Source organism: Notolabrus celidotus, chromosome 9 (assembly GCF_009762535.1).
Source record: "Notolabrus celidotus isolate fNotCel1 chromosome 9, fNotCel1.pri, whole genome shotgun sequence".
Taxonomy (NCBI): domain Eukaryota; kingdom Metazoa; phylum Chordata; class Actinopteri; order Labriformes; family Labridae; genus Notolabrus; species Notolabrus celidotus.
In genome coordinates, this window is record NC_048280.1 from 17941043 (window position 1) to 17957862 (window position 16820).

Below are 16820 nucleotides of genomic sequence, written 5' to 3' on the forward strand. Positions count from 1 at the left end.
GGTTACAGTAAATATAATCTAGATTTTTAAAGAAAAAACATTGTTTTTTTTTATTCTGTCTTGCACGGGTTCTTCTGGATAGACAAAAAACAACTAAGGGAACATTCTTTTTCTTTTTTGGGCGATGTAAGACGCAGGAAATTTCAGGACATCGTCTTTAGGCACAGCCAAACTGTCTGTCTGTCTGGGAGTAAATAGGCTTATTAGTAGGGTATCAGAGCAAATTCTAAACACACACACACTCATGGGGCACAGATCCAGACTCACTGCAGGAGCCGCTTGTCGCGCTCTGCAGGACAGACTGTGCACCGAACTGCAGGTATTAACCACCGAGGAATTTCATATTTAAACACGGCAAGAGCTGCAGAGATTGATGCTGTTGTGGGCGAAAGATAGGCACATGCACATGCGCAAACATGGGGAAGTTATCCACGAGCTATGACAAATAATTTTATTGTTAGTGCATATTTTGATGATACAGCACGTTGCAGTTTTTGTTAATATCTAATGATCAATAGGCTTTAGTGTATATTATCTATGTTAGGCTTTTTCAGATGTAGGCTACCTTCTCTTAATCTCCCAATATAATGACAGATTGAAGGTCCCCTTCTGTAAATAGATATTTACCATGTCCTGTTTTAGACGCATTAGTGCTCGGTCTGTACAGTCTTCTAGTGCTCTCTTGGAAGGAAGTAGAGTTGAAACTTGGGATCACGGCTTTATAAAACGGTAGAATTCTGCGGCCTAACATGCAGATCCGACATGTTGACCCCCTGATGACCCCGTCAACTTTCAACTCTACATGCCCCCGGTCATCAGGATCTCAGTAATCCAGTCAAAGTGATGCTGCCGCTGCTGAAGATGATCATGCTATAGGCAGATCTATAAACTGTGTGTGTGTGTGTGTGTGTGTGTGTGTGTGTGTGTGTGTGTGTGTGTGTGTGTGTGTGTGTGTGTGTGTGCGTGGTGTGTGTGTGTGTGTGTGTGTGTGTGTGTGTGTGTGTGTGTGTGAGAGAGTGTGTGTGTTACGTAAGCCAAGGCCTGTGTTATTTAGCATTTTAGGAATTGCACAATTCAAATCAGCATCACATCTTCTGTTTTATCCTGTGACATGAAATAATATATTTTCTAAAGCACCCCATTGCTGCAGGGAAAATAAAAAATCTTATCACAGCCCCTTCCCTTTGGAGAGGGGATTTTAACCCCCGAATTTGGGGGGGGGGGGGGGCTGAATAAAATATCCTTGTGTTTTCAAAACTATAAGCTACTAGAAATAACAAGTTTCATGTTTTGTTTTGTTGTTGTTTTTTTTATAAAAAGGTTGTCATTATGATGTGTGGGTATGTGTGGGTATATGTTTGTACGTGTGAGATGTCAAACTAATTCAGAAGGCTATGGCATATTGTGACAAATAGGCATCATGAAAGTTAAACAAATGGTTTCATATAAATCATCCTCGACTGAGTGCGCTTGCGTGTGCGCAGTCCCATATCTGCTTGTCTATATTCGCGCGAGTGAGTCTGTGCAAAAGTGTGTTTAGGTTTGTTTTTGTGTGTGTGTGTGTGTGTGTGTGTGTGTGTGTGTGTGTGTGTGTGTGTGTGTGTGTGTGTGTGTGTGTGTGTGTGTGAAAAAGAGACAGAGAGTGTGTACGTGTGATTGGCCAGTGTGACAGCCGTGGTCCGGGCAGCATATACGGCTGATCTGTGCAGACCTATGGGAGCGCAGTGAAGGCAGGAGGGGGAGGGAGCAGAGTCTGAGGCGGACTTGACTCCATTTGTAATGAAGGATCTGATGAGCGGGGTTCAGATCAGGGCTGCCACCGAGTCCACGAGGCCAATGAGGAGAGGAGCGATATAAATGAGAAGGAAATTACCTCCGCTTTGAACGGATCTCGTGTAAGGAGGCAGCGGAGCGCACGAGACGTGGGCTACGCGCAGGGACAACAAACAACAGAGCGAGAAAACAACCCGGCGATTTCTATTTCAGAGCTGCACGAGCGGCATGGTGGATATTACGGACCGACGCTACTATAATTGAAGAGTTGGATTTTTGATTTAGTGGAAATCAAAACGAGCAACACATACACGCTGCAGAGCGCGCGGGAGCAGGATGAGCGTGTTCTGTGCGCGGAGGTCAGAGCAGTGCGTTTGAGGTAAAGGCCCGCAGGGAGACCATCCAAAATATACACGCACAGCACAGACACAGGCGCTGGTTAGCTCGTTTGATGTCAGAGATCTGCACTTTTAAAGGCTGCTTCCATTTTTAAACAGCTTGCAGACTTTTGTTGAGTTTAACTGCTAACACACTTCCAGCTCCAGTTATCTCAATGCACTGATATTTAAATACAGCACAGTAATATTAATGTTATTATGAACACGATGGTAACATGAGTTCAGTTTTAAATGTGGTGTGTTAGTATGACATATTTATGCATGGTGGACAATGAGCTATAGCCTACACCCTACAAAACAGTGTGAAAGTTCATGCATTTTAGTGCATGCATGTAGCCTACATTTAATATCTTGAGAGAGTGTTTATGGGTCAGCTGTGTGTGTTCTGTAATGGCCTAGAAGTCATCTCTTTTGCTATTGTGTAAAGAGAAGAATGTAAGTATTTTTTATGTGCCAGCGTTTTTACAATCAGTCATCAAACAATTAAAATCAAATACGACGTGCTTTATAAGCTATTGATCAAATGAATTCTAAAAAAAGGGAGTAGAATTAAATAATCAAAGCCAACATTAGCCACCTCTTTCTTTAAAAATATTTCCTCACTAAATTGGTCTGCATAGTAGTGCATTTAGTGAAAACAAATACGTAATATATATATATATATATATATATATATATATATATATATATATATATATATATATATATATATATATATACATATTTGTTTCTATAACTCTAACCTGAAAAGAAACTGATTTGTAACTCCAAACAATCGAAATTCCTAGTAGGTGGTTGAATGTTATATAAAATGTTCACGGACAACCATCACTATCAATGCGCTCCCTAAAACGTCCTACATTTCTTGTCAAATGTAACACATGTGCAAGGGTCGAGTATGCAAACCAATAAACCATTTATGTTTGTGTGTTTTTATGTGTTATGTCAGTGGGACATGGCTAACGGAGGAGACCAGTTCGGCCTTGCAGATTGCCCGGACTCGGACTGCATGGATTCCCCAAAAGGCACCAAACAAGAGAAACCGAGCTACACCCTGAACGCACCATCTTCACCACAGTCTGCCTCCAGCCAGCAGGTACCAGCCTGTACCAAGATCACCATGTAGCCTGAATAATGCTCCTTCGTTATTGCTTTATTGCACTTACTTCATTTGGAACTAACCGCGTGCTTGTCAACTTTTTTCTTGAGAAATGAAACTGCAAATAATTTAGGACGTAGAAATGTCCACCTCTATGTAGGTTAACGGATGTTTCTGTTTAGGTCTGTAAAGCAGCGCGCGGTCAAAAACATCTGAACCATTTTTTTAAATAAACAGCCATGATGCATAGCCCGTTTACTGGGAGTCATTCTGAGGCCTGTTCTCGGGCTTCATTTCCACTCTTTCCTCAGCTCTGTTTCTGTTCTGCTGCAGGGGATGGAGGGCATCAAAGTTTTCCTTCATGACAGAGAACTTTGGACCAAGTTTGATGAAGTGGGAACTGAAATGATCATCACTAAGGCTGGGAGGTATGAGGCTTAATCTTATGTATAGCTGGATTATCATGTCTTCTATGAGACTGTGTTTACAGACAAGCTCAAGGGAGAATTGAATGGTCAAGACAGATTTTATATTCTTAAATCTGAAACATTTATAAACTGTATGTTGCCAGGCCCCTGAGACTTTTTGTCTCACCTGTGTGTTACTATTTAGCTTTGAGCAAGCCTGTTTATAATTCAGCATATCTAAGCACAGGATATTAATATTTCTCCTCTCTTCCCTGTAGGAGAATGTTCCCCAGCTACAAGGTAAAGGTCACAGGACTCAACCCAAAAACCAAGTACATCCTACTGATGGACATCGTCCCCGCGGATGACCATCGCTACAAGTTCGCAGACAACAAATGGTTCGTATGGACCCAAAATCAACATTGTAACACATATCATCCCTAAATACTCAAATTTGCGTCTACACTATTGACTGAATGGGTTGATGATAATACCCTATCATTCTGAAATAATTAAACCTTCACGGATTATTTTTAGAAGGGAAAGGTTAAAAAAAAAGGACAACAACACACCATTCAGAAATGTTTACATCAGAAATCTCAGTCGATGACCTCTGTGACATGCTGTGCAAACCACACTGGTGTGGCTTCACAATCCTCTCCCTGCCTCTACACGGTGTTAAGACCGGGTCACACTTTCAAACCAGGATGGCCTAGTTCCCCGCGTTTGCCCTCGTGCCTTCCCGGCGGTCAAACCGGAGGGTTCACCCGGCGGACACACGGCACAGACCGGATTAAAGTCCACCAGTGAACGTGCTGATGTGCATCGGGGAAATATGAACAGAATACTTTAGTTGCTTTGTACTTAAAATGAGATCCATCAATGGCTTCGGTCAAACATTTAGTTTCTACTATTCAATAACCAACTTATCTTCGAGGTCACTTTGTAGCCTAGACTATAGAGATATCGGTCGCATATTTAATGACATATCACGTGCCACTTTTAAAGTTCACTTTAATGTTGTATCTTTAGCCGACGGTTAGGCTGTAAGCTGTTGTTATTAACAAAGACTCTATGCAAAGACTATCAAATGGTCAACATTTATTTTTAGACACCTTTTGTACAATCATTTTACGGTTACAGCCCAGATCGTTTTTCTTTAGCTTATTTTGCATTTATTTTAGAGAATGTTCACATTAGCAGAAACCCACCTGTAACATTTTAACGCATTAAAAATTGATGCAGCATAAACGAAAGTTCATACAGACTGACCCTGTCTTTGTCGATTTTCTATTTTCTTAATCCTTTGTGTGGTCGTGCATGAAGGGAATTAATGGTTTGAGTGTGCTCCTTATTCTGCCCTCTCTGTAGAGCCTGCTCTTTTGGCCTACTGTTGGTAAAAAAACAAAACAGGACAATGCTTTAATAGCCCACAGATTAAATGGTAAAACCAGCACAGTTTTCGGATATTGGTGGTCATTGTTATGCTACATTGTAGTATTTTTATTGTTCTGCTTAATTGTAGTATTTTTTTCCCGGCAAATACAGGGAGGTTGCATTTTTTGTTCTCATAAAATTACACTTTCGAATTATGGCTAAGAGGCTGAAGTATATTTTGGGGTTAATATGATTGGCTGAGCTGTGTTTTCACACCAGCAAAACAAGGTGCATTTTGTGTCTGTCTAATTAAAACACCAGCTAGGCCTCCTGCGCCACAGACATACCGCTGTGACCCACTGACTGTCAATGTCTCACTGGTTTAAATCTTCACTGTATAGGTCCGTGACGGGAAAGGCGGAGCCCGCGATGCCCGGGAGGCTCTACGTTCACCCGGACTCTCCCGCCACCGGAGCTCACTGGAGCCGCCAGCTCGTGTCTTTCCAAAAGCTCAAACTCACTAACAACCACCTAGACCCATTTGGACACGTAAGTCTGTCTTTTTAACATGTTTTTAAAGTGTAGTGTATCTATTTCCACAAGGAAACCTTAAAAAAAAAGTTGAATATAAAAATGCATATAGGCCTATTCCCCTACAGTAGGCAAACGGGTTGTCTGACAGTTTGAGGCTTCATAATTCCACATGTCCATTATCTAAAAAGAAAAGGAAACGATAATTGATTTCCAAGTGAAAATGGTTTGTTGGGCATTCAGATTGCCATAATGTGCATTTTAAATAATCAACCTTGAGAGATGTTTTAAATGGAAAAAGAGTGATTACACAAACTACAGCCGCAGGTCCAGGCAGGCAGAGGCAGCACGTGCAGCTCACTCTTGTGAAAGTAATTCTGCAGCCATCACAACACAGCACAAATCACCACGAGGGCTCAACGAGCGCGCATTCCTTCCATTGTTCCTTACTTTTTTTATTTCATATCCACACACACTGCATTGTGCTCTATTAGAGTACCTTGTGTCATACAGCTACAAATAGACGCAGGTGTTGCATATGTTGTTATGCGCAAGCGTCATGGTGTCTATTGGTCACATGCGCGCATACCAACTATCAGAAGCGTCATCTTTCGTACTTGTTAAATTAGACCTAATGATTTCAGTGACTCTTAGATCCATTAGCTAATGCATGTCAACGGCGGATACGTTACTGCGATTAAACTGACCCCCCACTGTATAAATAAACGTGCTTGCAAACTTGCGCACGCACCGAGGGCCGTGATCCAATTAAAAGCCACTTGTAGTACAGAGATGTGAAACCCTTTATATCTTACAATGACAGAATATAGGCCGAGCTGTTTTATTTTTAAACTACTTAGTTATATTTTGCAGTTATTTTACTGTATCACTCTTAAACAGATAAAAGGTCTTAGGGTCCACACATAGGTCTCTGCAAAATGTATAGCAAACAGCTATTATTAAGTGACTTTCAATTTCTATGAAAATCTGCTTCCAGAACCGACCAGGATATTTCTCAGGTTCTATTATACAATGTAAGCATCTACGTACATATGTAAGGCTAGACTGAATCTGTGGCCCCACACTCTAATGTTGTGGTTGGAAAAAAAGTCAGAGATGCTATGTTTGGTTGATTAAATAAAATCAACTATTGTTCTTGATTACCCTAACATATTTTCAACTGTTTGAATCCATGCATAATCTTCTAGTAAAATCTGCATTAAAAAAAAACAGATTAATTGGGGGGAAAAAAACAACTGGCTACTTTTGCATTGTTGAGTTCACCCCATAGGTTTACCCTCCTGCACTATTTGTGTGGTTTAAACCAGACTGGACTGGACCCCCAGCATCTGCATGTCGGTTTCTGGGAACATGATGTCCATCAATCTCACCCTCTCAATCTCTCCCCTGTGCAGATAATACTGAACTCCATGCACAAATATCAGCCCCGTCTACACATAGTGAAGGCGGACGAGAACAATGGCTTCGGCTCCAAAAACACAGCTTTCTGCACCCATGTCTTCTCTGAGACCGCCTTTATTGCTGTGACGTCTTACCAGAACCACAAGGTGAGCTTTACGCAAACAGCACATGGTAGACACAGCAGAACAAATAATGTTAAAGTAAAGGAAAACTTTCAAAGAACTTAAAGTAATAGTTTTTGAGGTTTAAAACAAATTGAATACATTAAAAAACAAGTAACTTTTGGAGGTAAAGTTGGAAGGTATAGTGTATAAAGCTTTCTATTTGATCTCTGCCACTTTCAAAATTCGGTCTCATTAAATTATTTACAATACACACACATACACACACACACACACACACACAATAAGACACACTCTCACAAGTACAAACACTTTTTGTTTGTATGACTGTATTTCATATCCAGAAAGTCAATATGTGTATTACTTGTTTTGTGCACTTTCTCAGTATTTGTAATCACGTCCAAAATCAAATGATCTTTGTGTGAGTGTCATTTAGTGTGTGTGAGTGCACATGTGTGGGGGAGAGTGTGTGTGCGTGTGTGTGTGTTGCTCTGTAATGACCTGTTTCCTTCCCTTGATCTTGGCTGATGAGGTTTCCTCGTCCTCTCATGGAAAGACGCATTGCTAAAGCTTTAAGCTCTCTGTTAAGCTCAGCAGTTTCCAGAATAAGGCTTCATTTTGATCACAGTCCAAAAATAGCGCGAATTATCATAAATACTGTAAAAATAAAATTGATTTTTACAAATTCATACAGTTTTTTCTTTAGTTCAAAAGTAGTTTACTCAACGGGACATTCAACAAAATAGGTCTAACTTTCAAACGTCCCCTTGATATATTCTTTTATTTGTATTTTTTATTCTTTTTTAAATAAAAAAACTTTAAAATAATTATATATATATATATTTTCAAGTATTTAATTAATGAAGTAGTGCATCATTTATTTACAGTAGTAGATAGAGCAACATAATTTCATATGGTATTTATATATTATTCTAAAGTAATGAATTATGTTGTTTTTAAATTATATATTAATAATAATAATTAGTAGCAGTTCACTAAAAAATAATTTATGTAATTGTGTATTTAAGGAGTCACAGATAATAATGGTAAGATAAAGTCATCAAATGACTTAAAAAAAGTTTTTTTCTCTGTTTTTATGTTCTCACTCTCTTGAAATAAACTTTTGTCATTGTGTGCAAAACAAGATCTAACTTGTATTTCAGTCATGAATGTATTAATACTGCAAGTATCAAAGCTTTTTTTAATCCTTACTTTTGTATGTAAACAATTTTAATTACTGAGCAAGTAGATGGTAGATGTTACGAGTACCATCAGGCCTACAGAGCTAGTTTTTTTTCAACTTCCCGGGCTATGTGATGGACATGGAGCTTGGAGGTTTCCCTCCATGACATCACTGGGAAAAGTTGAAGGACTTAACATCAAAGCTCCGAGCTCTGGACCTCTAAAAGCTTTGGCCTGAAATCCTTAAACCTGGCGGCTGTTTGGGTAAACAGTTTATTCTGTGTCAGCTGGCGAGAACGATATTTCGCTCCATTTCAAACATCAGCAGCTGAGGAATGTCGGCCGTGTGAAGCTGCAGTGGGGCGTTTTTTAACATCTGCAGCACCTCAGTGAACTATTGGCTTTAAGTTAATGAAGAAAGTAAAAAATGTGTAATTTCTTTCATGTACTTCAACAGAAATGTGTGTTCCCGTGGACCTGTGCATGCACTGTGATGTTGTGAGTTAAATATTTTCTGTTTTGTGCACAGATTACACAGCTGAAGATAGAGAATAATCCCTTTGCTAAAGGCTTCAGAGGCAGCGACGACAACGAGCTGCACCGCATGGCCAAGCTACAAGGGTGAGTGCAGCTTTCTCTCTCTCTCTCTCTCTGTGTGTGTGTGTGTGTTTCTTCGTAGGAAACTACTTTTCACTCTAAGGGATGTTATGATAGGGCACATATGGTCCAAGGCATTTGGGGTGTGTGTGTGTGTGTGTGTGTGTGTGTGTGTGTGTGTGTGTGTGTGTGTGTGTGTGTGTGTGTGTGTGTGTGTGTGTGTGTGTGTGTGTGTGTTTGTGTGTGTGTGTGTGTGTGTGTGTGTGTGTGTGTGTGTGTGTGTGTGTGTGTGTGTGTGTGTGTGTGTATGTGTGTGTGAGTGGAGCCAAGTGGTATAAAGAGATGAAAGCCATTGTCACCTGAAGGTTGATCTTTGCCTGAAAGCTCGTCCAGATTGTGCGGCACAAACACGACACAGCGAGCATCAGGCCCTGTGCTGCATTGATGGAAAGATGATATCACCATATTGCTGCTGGTCTATTGTGCTGTCACTGTGGATCAGCTGATGGACAAACATGGTGTCTGTCTGCTTGCTGAAGTAATCTTTATTTAAGCGCTGCTGTGGCAGGCAGTTTAGAAAATGTAACGAGCCAATGGGAGCGATGGAGGAGTAGGAGGGAGACCCCAGTGTTATTGTGCTGCAGAGGAGAAGAGAGGAGAGTCTATCTGAAGTGACACATGGATGGATGTTTATTTTTAGACCTGTGTATTATCTCACAGCAGTACTGACTGTGTGAGTACACATGTGTGTGTAAAAGTGTGTGTGTTGTGTTTCACTATCTCAGTGAGAGTCAGGGAGATGCAGTCGGCTGTCCCCTACATACCACAGAGTTCACAGAGAGGGCAGTGTGTGTGGAGAGAGATCTGAACTGAAAGGATTGAGAACAGCTAAGTAGACTTGAAAGAAAAGGAAAAGAAAAGAGAAAAGAATAGAATCAGAGAAAATGTATGCAGAGTAAAGAGAGGCAATTTTGTGCAACAAACCTGAAGCCATAACAACATCAGATGCAAATTGTCCCCTCTGTTTTAATTCTCACTACCATCTTTGTTTCAGTAAGGACTACCCTGTGGTCCCTCGCAGTACGGTCCGTCAGAAAGCCTGCGCCTCTGGGAGTCCCTTCAGCGGGGAAGGTCGGGGTCTGCGGGCCTCACCCGAAGCTGTCGGATCCCCCTACAGCTGTGAGAATGGCTTGAACAGCAGTAGTCCCCAGGAGCTGCTGAATTCCCCCACAGCACATTACATCCTGCCTCACCCACACCTGCAGCATGGCCAACAGTCGCAGGTCTACCACTGCACCAAGAGGAAAGGTAGGCAGGGGCTGGGTCTCATCAGTGTCGCAGCCTCACACTGTAAACAAAAGAGCCATATTTATTTTCACATCCATTTAAACACTGTTTGAAAACTATTCTTCATGGATGCTCCATTATTCCAGATTTCAGAGAAGATGCATCAGGTCAAAAACGTAACTAAGGACCTGTAGGACCTCCGAGTAAAGTCTGTCCAATGCTTTTTATGCAGCCTACTAAAATGAATGAAAACTGTTGCTGCTTGAGAAGCAGGGTGTCAACTCAAACACCAGATTAACATTAATTTGTTTTGAGACTGGCATTCAGTTTATGTTTGTCAACTGTGTGTAAGAAGCTTTGGATTCTCCAAAACAAGAGTTGAATGAATGAATGAATAATTGATTTTTATGTCTGCTTCTTTGCACATGCATGCATGAGCTAATTCAGACATTCAGCACAACATTAAAACAATCTGTAACCATGACCGTGTGACTACTTTTGCATTCTGCTAATGTATTTTTCACATTACAGTATCCTGAAATTAAAATATTAATCTCAGTATGAAACCAAAAGAAAATATTTTTTCACATTTTTTAAAACATTTGAAGAATACAGATACAGAATACAATATTTTTCTATTACTTGCCAAAAAGAAACGAAAAGTCTAGAATCACATTTTTTCCCACTATGATAGAGCAAAAGCATTTTGCCTTGATAAAATAATCTCTATGACTGATAAATGGGTGTTGACCAGAGTCCTCTGATGCAGTCATAGGCAGATTTTGTTTTTGCTCCACATGATTTTGAGATTTGGGCACATTTAGAGGGGTTCTAGTCAGAAACAGGCTGATACAGGCAGGACCCTTTGTTCTTTCTAATCTACAGTTTAAAGGGGAGTCTGGAATTCTGAGTTGGATATTTTTTACTTCACTTCTTTCACATCAAATGTAAAAATAAACATTATGATTGTCTTTCTCTCTACAGCAGATGAGAACTGCTCTTCAGGACATCGCCATCACCCATACAAGAAACCCTTCACTGGTAGCTCACTAAGCGAGGGCGAATCCTACTATCACCCTTCCTCTTTCCCTCCCCCTCTCTCCAACACCCCTGCCCTGGGCCTCACTGACTCCCCCTACAGCTCAGACATGGGACAGCGTCAGGCGTGCATGTTTGCCAGCTCAGAGCAAAGACTGGATGAACTCAACTGTACATCCTGGTCTTACACCTGCCCACTCCCCTCTGCAATGACCCCTGTGGACCCTTACCCGCCTTATACCCCACACCCCCCCTACAGCTCCAGTCCTCAGGGCTCTCGACTCAGTGCTATAGCCCACCAGAGCTCACCTCCACTGGGAGAACATATGACCCACGACCACTACCAGAGCCAGAGCTGTGCACCTCCACCTCAGAGCTCTAACAGCAGGCAGCTCAGCCCTCCTCTCAGAGAGTATCCTCGCTACACGCCCAACTTGTCCCCTCCTCTCTACCACACACTAGAGACACACACACACATCCGCTGTGGAGTCCCAGAGTGGAGTGCAGCCTCCTAACTGAACAAGAGGTCACTAAAAAGACTGATCAGTGGACAGAGATTCTTGTTTCATATTCAACCACCCCTCTGAAAGATGCTGCAAAGCATTCTGAGTAAATGTGATATTATCTGTAAAATAACTGTCAAAGTGTGTTTTGTGCTGCGTGAAGAGGTTTCATCTGTTGATCATGTCCCCTTGGAAATCTATGACGCTTCTAATGCAGGACAATCAGAGTTGTAGCATATGAGTTTCAGAACCCTAAAGATGGGTGTCATTCATTTGTTTGTACTGTGCGCCTTTTTAAAGCCAGGCTGCTCCCCTCTCATTGACTCCCACTCCCTCCATGGTGAAGCATGTTAATTGTGACCAGTTGTCAGACAGGCAGTAACATTTACTGACCAAAATTATCTCAGCTCCCACTGCAGAGCCTGAGGGAGGCATTTTTTTCCCAGCTGCGAGCTCAGTGTCAGCGAAGGAGAAAAGGCATGAGTTGTCTGTGTGTGCGTGTTTGTATGTAAAGCCTATGTCAGCTCCACTCAAAGATGCTATGAGTTAATTTCCAATGAGACAGGCAGCAGTGGCTGCAGGCGCTGCACCATAGAGATAAACAGTTTGTTTAGACGACGCTACAGGCTGAAGGACCTGTAAACACTGTTTCCACTGCATTCTGGGTAAATGCACTACTCAGCGTCATGCAGATGTCACCAATGTCCTCTTAGACACCCCCAGCCGGCCAATCAGCTTTGTCCGTTCACTGAAAGCCAGCCAATGAGCTGGCGGCTCTCTTTTATCCCTAGCTGACCAGTCATAGCTGGAGTGCAGCATGTTTTATTGTGTGCGTGTGTTGGCCCATTTTTATTTGTTTCTGAATTATTCATGAGTCCAGTGTCGATCCTTGACATGCGAGGATTGCTCAGCAAACACAGAGTCACAGGGCTGTTAATGTGATAATATTGATGCACCAACTCCTAATAATATTCATTTCAGTCTCTGCTTTTATTTAAAGGCTCCCTCCTACATCCATACAGCATTTAATTGCTCTGAAAAGACTTGGTTAAATACATTTTCTTGCAGAGAGGAGACATTTGTGGCACTTGCTGAAGCAAGTTCAAGCTTTTGTACATTTTTGTGTAATGAAGCAGTTTTGATAGTTCTGCCCAGGTGCTTTACATGCAGTAACTTTACAACCATCAGTATTAAGAGGGTGGATCCTCGTCATTCCTTTATACGTCTTTGATTTATGTGTATGTGTGTCTGTTGGTATGTGTGGGTATTACAATGAGATTTTTTTTTATAGCCATGTTCCTGCTCATAGTATTTATTACTCTAGATTTGTAAAGATGACTTTGTCGTTAACAGTATTGTTCAGAGATTTTTTTGTGTCTCTTGGAAGAATTGTCTCGGGTTTCACCCTCCATCTCCAAGTGGTGATAAATAGTTGTGATAAATGAACCACATTTTCTGTTATATGGAAATAAAGGCAGATTTATATTCAAAAAGTGAAATAAATTTAAAAGAATTTTGGAAAGTCAAGTGGTCATAGTGTTCTTCTTCTGTGATTAGACAACAAACACAGCAGAGGCATGCTATTAACATTCCCAGTGGGTTATTTAAAGTGTGTTCCCCACCTCAGGAGTGGAAACTCTTCAAAGTGAAGTGCAGTTTATCAGTTTTGGTGCATGTATGAAAACAAAAGACAAACAGCCTCCACCTTTTCCCACATGTATTTCCAGAGAAGTATCCAAGAGCTTCAGTGAGTGGAGGAGAGAGTATTGTTTGAAATGTAACATTGTGTACTTGTGGTATGGGTACTGGGTTCCTATGCATACCTTGTCCGCCTCCTCTTATCTCTGACAGGTTGTTTGGCATCACCAGTCTCCTCCAGCTGGACCCCATCACTGACAACCTGCTGCCCAGAGAGGGGGTGAGGTCTGCCGGGTTGCAGGACAAAAGCAGGGTGGGGGTGCGTTGATAGTTGCCTTTCTTCTCTTCGGACTTTCATGTTTCTGCTCCTCTCACAGTAAAGTGAGCCCCTTGCTCCTTGCACCTGCTGAGAGTTTACAACATGCTTTTTTAAAGAACAAATAGACACAACATGCAGAGATTTATTTTGAAAGGTTCTTAAGTCACAAAACTGTAACACACAGCATTTCATTTAATCGCATAGTAATATTTTAGCTGTCACACCTCCCTCTCTCTCCTTTCTCTCTCCCTCTCTCCTTCTCTCTCTCTCTCATACACCATGAGGTCAGAGGTTAAGCAGGCAGCTCTTCAGAGGGTCTGTTCCTCCTTAACCCTTCGTCTCCAGACAAACTCTGTCCAGGGTGAGGAGGGGGAGAAAAGGGGGTCCCAAGAGAGGGCCTCCAACTCAGAGGACGGATTGCTTCATGCTTGCTTGTACAGTAACAGAGCTCTGTGACGAACACGTAGCTGGGAGAATAAAGCTTTGGGTTAAGAGAAAAGTGTGTGCATGGGTATGTGTGTGGGGGTGTGTGCAGAGGACCTCAATCCATCTCTTCAGGACTTTCTCAGACACAGTGGTTGGACAGTAGATTGATGAATTTTTGTGATCAAAGAGCCTAAGTGGTGCTTATCGTTATCTCTCTGACTCCCCCAACACACATGAGCATGCACGCACGTACGACTAACCTCTCTGCCTGCCCTCTGCATAGTCTTCTTTTTTCAGCCTTATCCATGTTTACAAGTCCATGATCATTCCTAAAAAAAATGTTTGCCATATGCACCCACGGGACACCACATGCTAAAACAAAAATTGACTGACATTTTCAAATGTCACCCATTTGGCCTGCAGGAAATAATTTTTTTTAAGGTCCAATCTGAATGGATTGCAGAGAGGCACTCATGTTTCTGCTGCATGGTATGTTAAAGCTTTGCAGAGCAATTCCTCTTGCAAAGTAAGCTTTTTTAAAAAGCATATAAGACTTATTTAAGGCTTATTTCATTATGGTTTAAACAATTTGTTTGAAAATATAAATGTGTATTTGCAGAGGGACGTTTGTGTGATGTCTTGCATTAGTGATGCCATTCTGTGAGGAATAAGTGCTCTGAGATGGAGTGTAATTGGTAAAGTTGATTATGGTGCATGTGTATGGGGTCTGATAGTGCTCTATCTGTGAGGCAGTAAAGAGGGACTACATGGTGGCTCTGATGTTGGAATGCAACAAAACAAAGAGAAAGGTTTGAAGCTGTATGATTTTTCACTTTTTAAAGTTTGGTAGTAAATGTTAAAACTGTGTGTATCTGAATCTTTTTTTTTTTCAGTACATCAGAAGAAATCTCACCAAAACCTGCTCTGGTGAGTTTTTGGTGTTTTTAGACTTTCATCAGACCAAGTAGTATTTTAAAGTTGCAAGGGCATTGTTTTAAAATGAACACATCAAACCAATTTTTCCCACCATGTGTTCATAAGATAACCTATTTATCTGTTATGTATTATCTGTGAGCTCTGCATGACACTAAGAGCACATCAAGATTGGAGTACAATGATGTAAAACATTAAATGCTTTGCCATTACATATGGTGCAACAAAGTAGGCTTTCTGAGGTTTATTTAAATGATACTATCCATCCTTGTTGTTATTTAAAAGCCACAAGAATGGTCTAATGTGATTAAGCACAGTGTAGTAACAAGACTGAGACCCCAGCTAATTTTCCTCTAAATGAGAGTTTATGGCTGAAACCGTCCTGAAATCACTGAAGTAGATCTTAATATGAGCCTCAGGGCTGTCAAGGATAAGAGGCCATGTAGGAGTGTGTAAGTGTGTGTGGTTGGTGAGTGTGCTAAGGTTGGACTGTGTGTTGGTCTTAAAGACAAAGGGAGAGGTGAAGGGTCAAACTAACAGCAGACAGGCCAGTGCAGGGTCAGAGGGCTCAGACTAACCTGATCAGTGATGGTTGTTTATCTGACGACCTTCCAACTGTCACCCGGATGGAGCTGCTTTATCTGCCCCTCTTGGACTGGACTCTCACTTTTAGACCAGTTCAGATAATCAGAGAGCTAGTTGAGATAAAAAGCTGGTCCCGTTGAAAGATATGAGCAAAAAAGATCGTAAACAAAGCAGACGTAAGAAATAATGTTGATGTTGTATGTCATGCAACCGTCATGTCCAAGGATCAGGTTTAAATGCAGATCTATTAAATAGTAAATGGATGTTAAAAAAAGAAACCTGTGATGTGAGCGGAAATAATCGTTTTAACTCCTAACTTACCACCAATAGTCCAAAGACCGGCAGCCAAACACACATGACAGGGTGAAAGGGATAGAGGCGCTCCCGCAGAGGGTGGTGGGGGGTTGTGGGACGTCATGGAGCCAATGTCCCGTCTGATTACAGCCAGAGGACTGGAGAGGCACGCTAATCCTCCACACACACACACACACACACACACACAAACACACACACACACATGCACACACACACACACACACGCACACACACACGCACACGCACACACACACACACACACACACACGCACACACACACACACACACACACACACACACACACACACACACACACACACACATAGATACACAGTTTCTTTGAGACAAAGACACCCAACCAGCAAGACAGAAAGACACACGCACACACATACTCACACACATAAACCTATTCAATCAAGAGATTACACCCCATAGCCCCTGACCTCGCTTTGGTCCCCTCGTCCAGACAGGACACACATAATGATATCACTACCAGCAGGACTTCACTTTGCCGCTCTGCTTGTTTGCTCACTGTACTGACTGAGAGCGGCCCCTCACAGTCTCCTGGTTCTGAATAAAGGAACATTGTCAGGTCTTTATTGTGCATGTGGGGCCAGGGTCGTAGCAAGGATTTCCACAACACTAAGCCCAATGTATTGTAATGCTCCCCCCGCCCCCCTCACATTTACTGAAGTGTCTTTAGATTTCAATTTCAGCCTGGTTCAAAAAACGGCTTGGCTCTATGTAACTAATTTCTCTATCGGCACACACTGTACAGGGGGTGAATTTTATTCAAACGCGATGGATCAGAAGATATTAAGATTACAAGTTTTTGCCCAAACAAGGACATGACTGACTGGACTCGTGG

At 41.8% G+C, this 16820-nt stretch overlaps 1 protein-coding gene and 1 long non-coding RNA gene across 2 annotated transcripts; one reads left to right on the plus strand and one right to left on the minus strand.

The window, feature by feature from the left end:
* Positions 1-1735: 1735 nt before the first annotated feature.
* LOC117818317 (T-box transcription factor TBX5-like) lies at positions 1736-13263 on the plus strand. Its single transcript, XM_034691133.1, has 9 exons — positions 1736-2152; positions 3121-3267; positions 3604-3698; positions 3956-4075; positions 5456-5603; positions 7001-7153; positions 8841-8932; positions 9963-10216; positions 11180-13263. Exons 2-9 carry the CDS (start codon positions 3127-3129, stop codon positions 11746-11748), a joined length of 1572 nt encoding a protein of 523 aa, XP_034547024.1. The 5' UTR covers positions 1736-2152; positions 3121-3126; the 3' UTR covers positions 11749-13263.
* On the minus strand, positions 9929-16068 carry LOC117818319. Its single transcript, XR_004632339.1, has 4 exons — positions 15959-16068; positions 15631-15764; positions 13560-13780; positions 9929-10256 (listed from the first exon to the last, which is right to left on the minus strand). It is a non-coding gene; the product is annotated as an uncharacterized LOC117818319 (long non-coding RNA).
* Positions 16069-16820: the final 752 nt, after the last annotated feature.